This window comes from Coffea arabica, chromosome 2c (assembly GCF_036785885.1).
Source record: "Coffea arabica cultivar ET-39 chromosome 2c, Coffea Arabica ET-39 HiFi, whole genome shotgun sequence".
Taxonomy (NCBI): Eukaryota; Viridiplantae; Streptophyta; class Magnoliopsida; order Gentianales; family Rubiaceae; genus Coffea; species Coffea arabica.
In genome coordinates, this window is record NC_092312.1 from 17,970,746 (window position 1) to 17,982,470 (window position 11,725).

Sequence of the window (11,725 nt, forward strand, 5' to 3'; positions counted from 1 at the left end):
CAGGGGGGAAGGCGGGGGAGAGAGAGGCTGCGGGGGGAGGGGCAGAGGGGGGCTGCGGGGTTGGAAGATGGGGGAGAGAGAGGCGGCGGGGGGAGGGGGAAGGCGGCAGGGAGGGGGACGGCAGGGGAGAGAGGAAAGGCGGGGGGAGGGGCAGAGGGGGGCTGCGGGGGGGAAGGCGGGGGAGAGAGAGGCTGCGGGGGGAGGGGGACGGCGGGGGGAGGGGGAAGGAGCAGAGGGGGGCGGCGGGGGAGAGAGGGAAGGCGGGGGGAGGGAGAAGGGGCAGAGGGGGGCTGCGGGGGGGGGAAGATGGGGGAGAGAGAGGCGGCGGGGGGAGGGGCAGAGGGAGGCTGCGGGGGGGAAGGCGGGGGAGAGAGAGGCTGCGGGGGGAGGGGCAGAGGGGGGCTGCGGGGTTGGAAGATGGGGGAGAGAGAGGCGGCGGGGGGAGGGGGAAGGCGGCAGGGAGGGGGACGGCAGGGGAGAGAGGAAAGGCGGGGGGAGGGGGACGGCGGGGGAGAGAGGGAAGGCGGGGGGAGGGGGAAGGGGCAGAGGGGGACGGCGGGAGGTGGAGTTGCAGTTGGGGGTGGTGGAGGTAACGGGGAAGAAGAAGAAGAAGAAGAAAAAGAGAGGAAAGAAAAGAAAAAGGAAAGAAAGAAAAAAAAGAAAAGGAAAAAAAAAAGAAAAAAAAAAGTTTTTCACCTTACAAAAAATTTTTACAAAATTTTTCACCTAACAAAAACTTCTACAAAATTTTTTCAAAAACTTCTACAGTGCACTACAGTAAAGTTTTAGACAAACTCCAAAAAAACTCAGGTTCCAAGAAAACCTGCACTGGCACAGCCGCAACTTTCCCTTAGTCGAAAATCTGTCTGGACATATCAAGAAATAACAGCAACAAGAAGGGGAAAGTCTACCAAAGGGAGACATGGTTAAGCTTATTCAACGGACCACTGTAAGTTGGGAGAACCAGCATATTAGAAGGTCTATAAAGAGGCAGTATTTACAGATCTGCATTACAACCTGATATCTCCACAATGATGAGCAATTTGTTGTTTTCTGCTCTTCAAAGATCAAGAGAAAGAGTGATTTGAAGATCAGGCCTCCCAGTAACGCGTTTGAGCAATTACCTTCTTTCCATGAGAGACACCTTCCATGCTGCAGATGCAGCCATGTCATTGACAGCTGGCAAGTGTTTCTAACTGAAGGGAAAAGTAGATATGCGACAATCTATAAGTTTCATATAAAATTCATATTTGCTATTGTCAGAAAAGACACTTCATCATTCGTCACCCGATGTATTAGCAGTATAACTGATAGTTTCTACAGTTGCTTAAATTCGAGAACAAATGCAACATAGCACTGATACTTTTGCAACTGATAGTCTAGCGTGCTTTAGCTGCTCAAGAATGTAGACCAAAGTAGAGAGAAATCAGTTAAGTCACATTGCCCCATGTACATTTTTGTTGACATTTAACATTCTAGACCAGATCATCTGATATACTTAGATGAGAAACCTCACGAGGAAACTGCTGCAAATTTGTTCTTCACAGATTCCAAACAATAATTTGCAGGCACATGACGACTACATTATCTCCCAAGAGACAAAAAGAAGAGAGAATATGTTACCAATTTAAAATACAGAAGATGGAACAACCAAGACACTAAATTGAAAGAAAAATGCCACTGACCTTTGCACATGCCCCCAAAGCAAGGGAATAAATTGCATGTAAAGGAGTACATGAAACGGATCAAGCAATTGAATAAAAATGCTACTGACCTTCGCACCTTAAACTGATGGCAGCTCCTTCTTGCCTGTTCCATTCACAGAAGAAAGAAAAAACAAGCAAGAACTAAAAGAAAAACCTTACATTTGAAACATAATTGAAAGGCAGAAGTCCAGAAGAAATAACTACTAATATTGTCAATGAAATTATAGTGTATTAGGTTACAACTACAGCTAGTTGGAAACAGATGATCATTTTGTTCCTACTGAATCGGATACAAAAATTATGCAGCTTGAAATATGGCATCTGAGCTCAAAAAAGAAGAAATATGGCATCTGAACTATTGAAACGTATCAAATTCAAAACTAATTTGTACACACACACTCCCTTCCTAATGGCTAACAATGCTGACATCTACCAGCAGCCAGATCTGATAATTCAAAACTTCCTACGTTATTCACAGCTTATTTCCATGGTAACTCTTGAGGACACAACATTAAAGCAGAGGTCAATCTACATACAACAAAAAATATTCGATAAATCAAGTCTCGTAGGATGTCCCTCCGTCCTCCCAAGGATCAATTACTAACTAGAAATCCGTTCAACTCTCGAATGCACAACTGGCAATCTTTTCCAGTTGTAAAGGCCAATCTTCACCGAGCATACGAGGATCTGACTCCATTGCCACCCGAAAATCCAAGATACTGGCACAAATTGCTCTGGATGGTCTTTCTGAAAACACTGCAGGTAATATTCCATTTGATCCAGGCAAGCGATGGTTGCTTGAATGTCTAACATGCTCTTTTGGGCAATGTGTTCTAGCAATTAGCATACAAGGTTCAATTAACCTCTTTAAGAACACATCCAGTCCATTATTTAACAGGTTAGCACAGTCCAACGAGATTCCAACTCCCTCCACCTCCAATCTTTTCTTCAAAATAGTCCTTAAAGATTCTGTATCAGGTAATCCACCAGTGCTTTGGAAACTTCTTGCACAAATATAGTCAGCAGATGCACCTCCTACATAAGGACCTTTTCGAGCACCACCAAGATTCATGGAAATACCAAATGGAGCTGTAACAGGGCTTCTACTTTGTATGCTTGGGCTTCCAGCAATCTGCTCAACTTCTTCTCCCTCTTCAACAGATGCAACTTCAACTGGAGGTCTGCTACCAAGCGAGATCAATTCCGTGGCACTTTGTTGCTCCTGTACTCTCAGAGCCCCTTCTTCGCAATTAGGGCTCTTTCCAAGTGGTCCAAGAGGACTTGGATGGTCCCGAAATTTGCGATCTCTGTGAACTGGAGATCTACTCTTGCGAGGAGATTGAGCAAATGCTTCGCCATAGAGAGACTGTAGACAACTTCTCTGATAACCATTTGCCACTTTAATGCCGAGGGAACCATTAATTTTTTTAGCTTTTGGAGGAGGAACTTTGCCAATAGAGGCATTCATGATAATGGATCGAATGAGGCGATTGTGAAGAGAGATATTCTCTCTCCCAATTATTCGTATACAAACATTATCAAACTCAATCTTGCTAAGCTGTAGACTGAACAACCTTCTGAGCTGATTAAAATACTTTTCAGCTCTTTGGTGCCCAATCTTTCGATAAATGAGATCTTTCAGCTCTAATGTATCCATTCGCGTAAAATGCTGATTGGCCACCATTTTAGTGCGAACTACCTAAACATTCATGAGATCGAAAATGTCACAAGTAGTATAGCAATCATCATCCAAAATAACATTACATTCTTTTCCATTCATGCATAGTTACATAAAGATCCAATAAGAAACCTCAAACAATCCATCGATTCAGTTGATTTCTAAAAGCTAAAGCACAGAACTAGTGAAGAGAGAGAAAGAGAGAGAGAATGAGTTCTTCGCACGAAAAAGAGGGAGAAAAAACAGAAAAGAAAAGAAAAAAGAGCTCAAACACAATTACTCAGTCACTCGCTCATGTTTCCTATTGATCAACCGCACACCCAGTTCACAAATTATGCATACCGACCGCACCCCAAGAAAATAACAACTTTTCGTTATCTGCAATCCGAAGTCAACACAAAAAGCCAGGGAAGCTCCAAAACTAAGCAGCAATTCCTAAAAACAGTTCGGCCAAGATCTTTTTAATCTATGAAATTCGCAAAATCTCAATCGGGCAATCCAAAAATACAAACTTCAGTAACTATAAAGTTTAAACTTTGATGCAAGTTTAGCATTTAATTTCAAGAATTAAATGGAAACCCTTTTAAGCTTGAATGAAGAAAAATCAAAAGAAATAACCCAAAATTACGAATCATGAAAATAGCAAAATTAATTAGGAATGAAGAAAGATAAACTCATAAAGAAGCAAAAATTAACCCGCTGGGAGAAGATGCCGAGAATCCCCAAAAGGCCTAATGGATCGATGTGTTGCCTGTGTTCTTCTTCTTCTTTGCTATCAAGCGTCGAAGCAGGAGTCACCAAACACGAACTAAGTTGCCGTGGTGTAATTGTCAATACACACGTGCGATTTTTCTGCCCAATGTATGCGTGAATAGGAAACTGTGCTAAGGCCGTGTTTGCCTCGTTTCTTATTAACGGCTTCTTCAGCTAATTTTTGTGCATTTGTGATTATATTTTCGGAAAATTCTACGGTCCGACTTTTATCTCTTATTAAAGACAATAATAATAGTTTAAATTTTTTAAATGCTTGAACAATGTTTAATACAATGATTAACAACACTTCTTTCAGCATCCACAACCGTGACATCCCGTATTTGAGCAACTCCAAGGATGTGAATGAAGAAAGTGTATTGATTAACAATGACAAAAGGGAGCATTCTTTTTCTTCTACACTGAGTATTATGTCTACTGATATGGTATTGGGAAGATGGCTACTTCTCTATTTTCTCCGGCCACCAATGAACAATTAATTGTCTTCCATAAACAGACGTAATCACGCGGATTTCATCAATGCTGCTGTAATGACGCTTCGTGCCTTCTTCTTTTTTTCACTAAATGAGTGAGTGTACAATTGTGCATTATTTGGACATGAAAATATAAACAAGTGAATTTCATCGAATTTGGAACATGATGATGCTCCTAGTTTCTTGGGCGGATAAGAGTTTCTGTGGGAGCAGAGAACATATGGCAAGATGAAAATTGTAAGGAATAGGAAATACGCGCTAGAGCGCTGATTAGAATCTTAAAGCTTTTTCAGTTTTTTTTTTTCCTGTTCATTTTTGTGAAGGATTTGCTGCTTATGAGTATTCTTCTGTTCGAGTTTTAAGCCACTGCATTTTGAAAGCAGTTGAAACAGTCAAACTATATTTCATCAAGAAAGCATAGCATTGCAACGCTCTACTAGCTGAAACAGCCAAATAATGAGCTCTAGCAACTACAGATCTACCAACTTTTAACTATGCAGGTTTCGTTACAAACAAATTATCAATCAGGATAGACGGCAACTGTCGCGGGTGCAGAAGATATGTTATTCAGATATTGCAAGAGCGAGCATGAGGCAGTCTATAGCAAGGGTGATGACTGAAGAAGCAAACCGTCGCAAGCATCCACTGATTGAGTCCAGACATGCTTGAGCTACCACCTGCAAAGCAGATATTGAATTTCTGGGAATGGGAGTGTAAGAAGGCAAATATTGAATCACACAGTATGTCCGTCAACAATCATGGGACAGAAGTCTGGAGTTCATTTAAGTACTCAACAGATTCAAGATCTTTCTTTGAGAGGTGTAAACCCTATACTGATTAACAAGTAAAAATAGACAGATCAGCAGTCATTTATCAACTACCATTCGAAGCTCACAACTGAACGTGCTTAACCAAATAATCTGGAACCTATTCAATTCCTTAGGCAAGCGTGATTATTGCACCTAAAGTAAATCTTATAAATGTTTACATGCTCTTGAAAGACCTCAGTATCCATAGAGATGTGACAGCATATTGCAACCACAAGAGTGTGATACGTACTGTCCAAAACTATCATACGAGTCTAACGTAGGAGTGCCTCTCTGTAGTTACAGCTGGAAGGTGCGTCCGGGGACTTCTAAACCAATTTTGAAACTTCTTCCGATGACATCTGAGGTGCTTGTTCTACCTTGGAAGATTGCAGGTGCGATAGAAGCCCGACAGATGCTTCGTCAGCAATTTCCTGTGGGTGCTGTGATTCAATTGGTTGTTCTTCAGGATCATTATCAGAAAGTACCACAGGTTCTTTTGCTTTGAACCTAGCCCAATTTTGATATTTTATAAAAAGTAAAGCAGGATACAACAAAAAACCGAAAATAATAACTCCACCGCTGACTAAGTATGTCTTCAAAGAGGCAAGACACATAACAAGAGCAAGCAACAATGCAGGAGGCAGGCAAAGCATAGTTGCACCAAAAGTTTGCAGGGGAACTTTGTACGGTCTGTGAAGGTCTGGTTTCTTTATTCTCAACCTTATGTACGCTGCAAACTCAAGTAGCATTCCCACAGAGTACAGAAAATTAAGGAACTCCAAGATTTCTTGGAAACTCATCCATGACAAGAAGATCACTCCCGTTGCTGAACACAAGATGCTAATTGTAGGTGTCCCGTATTTGGATCTACAAAGTTCAAGAATATGTCATTCTACAGGCTTTGAAAAGGAAGCCGTTACATGCCCACCTACCATAATATAGTAAAACAGCAGTTAAATGCAAATAGAATCTCCATGGCGCTGATAAGTTCATCACTGTTCATAGTTGTTGAGTGATTTTGCTGAAAGAGCATCTAACTTGACCAATAACAAGTTCTGATCCTACTATTATATTTCTAACTGAGTAATTTGGAAAATAGAATTAATTGGATTTTCAAAAGCACAGAATTGTTACCGGATGAATCCACCGAAATTCTTAACCAGACACATAAACAAGAGTCAAAGGTTTTTGTTGTGTAATTTTCTATGCAGAATTCACACGAGTAGGAATCAGTCACTCAGAGAGAAATTAGTAAATACGGAAACTGAAAGATAAAAAACTTCATTTACACGAGGAATATGTATTAGTTCTCATGATTATTCAGGACACTGAATTTCGTGATTGCTACCATAAGCACTACATTTCATAAGCTTTATGTACTCAAATATGTCAACCATGCATCTCATGGTCGTTACCTAGGATAACAGCATTTTATTCTTGTAAACATGAGAGAAAGCAAAAGAAACTGAAAGAATCAACAACTGGCTGCGACAGGAAGTGACTGACTAACCTGGACGCAAATATAGATGGTAGCAATCCCATCTCGCTCATGCCTAGAAGTTGGAAGGCATCGGCGCTCATCTCAGCTTCAAACAAACCCAAGTTGGACATAGCAGCAGCAGCTTGAATCCACCACCTAAGCCAAGAGCCACCGATTAGCATTCCAACTTCTGCAAAATATCCATCGGTCCACTCACTTGGATCAGATTTTAGAGCTCCAGTACCAGCAAGAAGTGGAATGAGATATGAACACACAACCAAGACTACAGCCCCAGAGAGTGCTTTTGGGAAAGTTCTACTGGGCTTCTGGATCTCCCCTGCTAGTGTGCTAGCCTTGTCCCAATAATTTAGGTTCCAAAACATACTATTGAAGTATCCTCTCCAGTCTACTTTCTTAAAATCCACAACCACCCATCTTTGAGGCCTAATTCGAGGTATTGAAAGAATGCCCATCACTACATATGGGAAAAGCGAGAAAAATGCTAACAAAACAGCTGAAAAACCAACAATATGCAGACCTCTATAGTTCAGGTATGTCAAAGAAACTGTAATACCTAAAAGAGCTGGAATTCGAGCAATCAACTGGTTAAAGATAGGAAGCGAATGCTTCAAGTAGTCCAGGAATAAAACAGGATACAGAGCATTATCCATAACCCCGCTAAACCATTTCCAGAAACCTTCTTGGAATCCCCAAAAAGGGCCAAAAGCTGATGATATCCAGATGACATAGCCGCCATTTTCTGGGAAGCTTGTGGCAAGCTCAGCTGTGATTAGAGCTTCAGGGACGCTCCAAAGTAAAGGGAATACCAAGAAACCAAGCAAGGATAGAAGAGGACCACCTCCTGCCCTGACTGAATCTTCTATACCAAAGGGGCCACCAGAAACTTCATAGAAGATCAGAGCAATTAGAGGCAATAGAGTTAGTTTTGGACTGGCGTTCGCAGTTGCTGAATTGTTTGCGTCACTTACCACGCCCTCCTTGCCCATTCACGAAGGAGGGTGCGGGAAGAAGGAGGAAGGGAAAAATAATTTCACCTCCAAGAAGGGAATCCGGTGGGTTGAATCTTGACCAGATGTGGAATCTGTATCAGTGATCTCTGGTGGCTATTTTAAAGAATATTGACGCTTAATTGCCTACACTGAAAAGATCTGAGATTCCACGATACAAAATTAACCAAAAACCAAAGTAAATTCTGCACTGAATTTCCTTGCTTGTCTTTAGTCTAACAAAACAAAATATCTTGATCACAAGAGCTCCAGCCAACTCAATGGAGTGTTGGTTATTCCACTGGAATTCAGCTAAAACCCAAAAAGGGATGCAACAAATAAAATGGAAAGGAAGAAATGATAAGAAATGAAGGAAGAGGTTGAGAGAAACTTGCAGAGTGAAGAATTAATCCATTTCACTCGCAAGGAATTTGTTCAAATCAATAATCAACAACCAATAGAATGCAGAGGCAGTCCCTACCAATTAACTAGTGTCCAAAGATACTGGTATCTAACCGCCGACATGACGTGGACCAAATTTGTAATTGATTCTGTTTACTGAGTAAAACGGCACAGTTTACATTAATAACTCAACAATTTAACTACTAATCCAACTAGTCCTGTGACAGGTGGTCACCACCAAGCTTTGGTAGGGTGGGATTTTAACGGTTTAAATCTTACTTTTTATTAATTATCATAATATGTGATTTTCAAAAAAATTTATATAGATGCATAATGCATCTATCTAATACAGTGACGATTTTGTCCGAGCTGCAGTGATGATTTTGTCCTCATCAGCTCGCTCCTGTAGATTCAATTCAACCTCTCTCTTAGATAGATTATAATAGAGTAAAATATAAATAAAAAGTGATAATTGATAAAAAAAAAAAAAAAAAAAAAACTAGTCCTGTGACGTATCTTTGTGGCAAGTCTTTTGACGGAGTCTTCTTCCATAGTTGTACGCAGGAATCTACGGTGAAGTTGACTTTTGGCGGGAATGTTCCGTTTCGAAGCCACCCTTCCAAGAAAGAGAGAGGCGAGGAGAGGGTGGTTGTCAAGATCATCTCTACATACGTACCTATTTTTGCGTACATCTGGCTTGACTGGATGTGGAGCTTTTGGCGTGTAGTCGCAGTTGCTTCTCTCGTCCTTCCAATCCGGAGACAGGGGCAGCCCACTACAGTTTTCCAATTTTCATCGGTCAACGTCACCTCTTTTCTACCCTTTCACTTTCTCCACTTATTTAAAAGACTTTCGGAAAATAGAAAATTGAACAATTCTATCGAATCTTTCGTCTTGGTACAACTGTACAAGCCCCACACGGAGTTTTGAAACTTCGCTCTTTACTCTTTTTCTTTTTAAAAAAAAAAAATTTTGAAACTTTGTCTTTTTTAGAGAATTACAATTTTGTCCCCAAATTTTAGAATATTAGCATTTTTAATCCCTAAAGTTTGCATGAAGGTAAATATAGTCTCAAATATTTCACTTTCTATGTATATTTAATCCTAATGATCGATTTTTATCAATTATTACTAGAATTAGATCATGTATCAACTACTAATTATTTAAAAACTAAAAATTAATAAAATATTGCTAATCATGAACTATAACAAAAGATGACTAATTAGTCATCTGGTCACATGAGTAATTAGTTTTTACCTTTTTTTTGTCAACCAAATATTTGCATTTCTGGATTAAATACTAATTACTCATGTAATCGTCATGCAAGTAACTAGTCCTCTTTTACTACAAATTATGGCCATAATAATTTTTTCAAAATTTTAAATTCTTTTTTAAAAAATTTAACTCATGTAACCATCATATATTGTTAAAGGAAAAATTAGACCAATCATTTCTCATGTATTGTATATGGTAAATCTTAATCTTTCAAAATTAAAATGGTCAATTTTAGTCCCTGATGTTGGATTTGGATTTTATCCTACTAACCGTTTATTGAATAAAACCCAAGCCCAACACCTGACATCTAGAAAATGCTCATTTCTGGTCATTAGAATAGGTCATGTACCTATTACGTGATCAATTAAGGACAAATTTAGCAATTCACTTATTACTTCTCACCAAATGTTATCGTTTTGACCAAAAAAAATGAAAAAATCGTCCAAAACGTCCCTCACATTTTGTAAAATGACTTTTTTCGTCCCTCACTTTTAAAAGTGTAATTTTATGTCCCTTACATATTCATATCGGTTAAATTTAGTCCCTAATTAGGTTTCCGATCATTTTTTGACCGGAATCCATCATGTGCAAGGCACGTGATCATTTTTTAAGGGTAAATTTGTCAAATTATATTTTACATAATCTGATTTATAGTCCTCCACATTTTATAAAATAAATTTTTTTGTCCTTCACATTTTATAAAATGATTTTTTTCATTCCTCACATTTCACAAATTGAATTTCTCCATCTCTCACATTTTAAAAAATGAATTTTGTGAGAGATGGAAATATTCATTTCTTGAAATGTGAGGGATGGAGAAATTCATTTTGTGAAATGTGAGGGATGAAAAAATTATTTTATAAAATGTGAGGGACGAAAAAATTTATTTTATAAAATGTGGAGGACTATAAATCAGATTATGTAAAATATAATTTGACAAATTTACCCTTAAAAATGATCACGTGCCTTGCACGTGATGGATTCCGGCCAAAAAATGATCGGAAACCTAATTAGGGACTAAATTTAACCGATATGAATATGTAAGGGACATAAAATTACACTTTTAAAAGTGAGGGACGAAAAAAGTCATTTTACAAAATGTGAGGGACGTTTTGGACGATTTTCCCAAAAAAATTTTATTACTTTTCACCAAATGTAAAATGACTAACAATTAACTCCTCCCTCATTTTTTACACATTTACTATCTTGTCTCTCTTATTCTTTCTCCGTCTTTTTTTTTTACCTCCACCACCTTCTATGTTTTCTACTTCCCTTCTCTTTCCTTTCCATGTTTTTCCCAACACTCTTTTCCTTTGTAGCATTGTTGCTATTACTCATTTTCTACCATTATCTCTTCCTTATTCCTCTTTTTTTTTTCTCTCGCTCTCTCCCTCCCCTACCTTTTTCTTTTTTCCATATTTTCTCCCATCTCATTTGCCCTTCCACCCGATCTCCTAGAGACTACAAGGAGAAAGGGTGAAGAGACGAGTGGGATGAAAGAGAAGGAGAGTGAGGGAAAGAAAGAAAAGAAAGGAGGAGGGGGATGGTGGTAGTGGCGAGAAGACGAGGGATAAAGGAAGAAAATAAAGGTGGTGGAATAAGATTTGAGTTTAATTAAATTTGTGTAGAAAACAAGTGGGAAAAATCGTGGATTAAGTGAGAAATAGGGTCAATATTATGTGAGTTGTTAAAATTGCCATAAAAAAATGACCACATGATGGATTTATGACCTCTCTAGCTAAAATTTGACCAAAGAGGTAATGAGGGACAAAAAATGAGCATTTTCTAGATGTTATGGATTAAAATCGATCATTTTGATTTTGAGGGATTAAATTAGAGAGGATTGATGTGGCTTTCTCATTATTAAAGTGTGGAGTGAACAGACAAAACTTCAAAAAAAAAAGACAAAATTTGATCACAAGCAGGAATGGCAAAGCCTTCCTTAATATATTCTCAATAGAATTTAACTAATGAATAATTTAACTAAGGAACAAGTAAAACACATGGGATCGGTTACTGTGAAAGTGTGGACTCGACAAAATTGCACTAAACAAGGCTTTAAAATGCCTTTTTTTTTTGTGAAGTTGTTGAAGTTTTTGCTGCAATTAAACCATGTCAAATGCC

At 39.0% G+C, this 11,725-nt stretch overlaps 2 protein-coding genes across 3 annotated transcripts; both read right to left on the minus strand.

The window, feature by feature from the left end:
• Positions 1–1,892: 1,892 nt before the first annotated feature.
• On the minus strand, positions 1,893–4,354 carry LOC113726517 (uncharacterized). Its single transcript, XM_027250271.2, has 2 exons — positions 4,081–4,354; positions 1,893–3,405 (listed from the first exon to the last, which is right to left on the minus strand). The coding sequence occupies exon 2, from the start codon at positions 3,388–3,390 to the stop codon at positions 2,323–2,325; it is 1,068 nt and encodes a 355-aa protein (XP_027106072.1). The 5' UTR covers positions 3,391–3,405; positions 4,081–4,354; the 3' UTR covers positions 1,893–2,322.
• A 1,017-nt stretch (positions 4,355–5,371) lies between these two features.
• LOC113726518 (probable polyamine transporter At3g19553) lies at positions 5,372–8,386 on the minus strand. 2 transcript variants are annotated; one of them, XM_027250273.2, is made up of 3 exons: positions 7,492–8,386; positions 6,948–7,392; positions 5,372–6,304 (listed from the first exon to the last, which is right to left on the minus strand). In XM_027250273.2, exons 1-3 carry the CDS (start codon positions 7,922–7,924, stop codon positions 5,764–5,766), a joined length of 1,419 nt encoding a protein of 472 aa, XP_027106074.1. In that variant the 5' UTR covers positions 7,925–8,386; the 3' UTR covers positions 5,372–5,763. The 2 variants fall into 2 exon arrangements, with proteins under 2 accessions (XP_027106074.1, XP_027106073.2); XM_027250272.2 differs by having other exon boundaries at positions 6,948–8,385.
• Between the last annotated feature and the right edge of the window lie 3,339 nt (positions 8,387–11,725).

Coding starts and splice junctions, on each gene's coding strand:
- LOC113726518 (XM_027250272.2), bottom strand. CDS start 7,924: ATGGGCAAGGAGGGCGTGGTAAGTGACGCAAACAATTCAGCAACTGCG. Junction 6,305..6,947: donor CCATCTATATTTGCGTCCAG/GTTAGTCAGTCA, acceptor TGAACTTTGTAG/ATCCAAATACGGGACACCTA.
- LOC113726517 (XM_027250271.2), bottom strand. CDS start 3,390: ATGGTGGCCAATCAGCATTTTACGCGAATGGATACATTAGAGCTGAAA.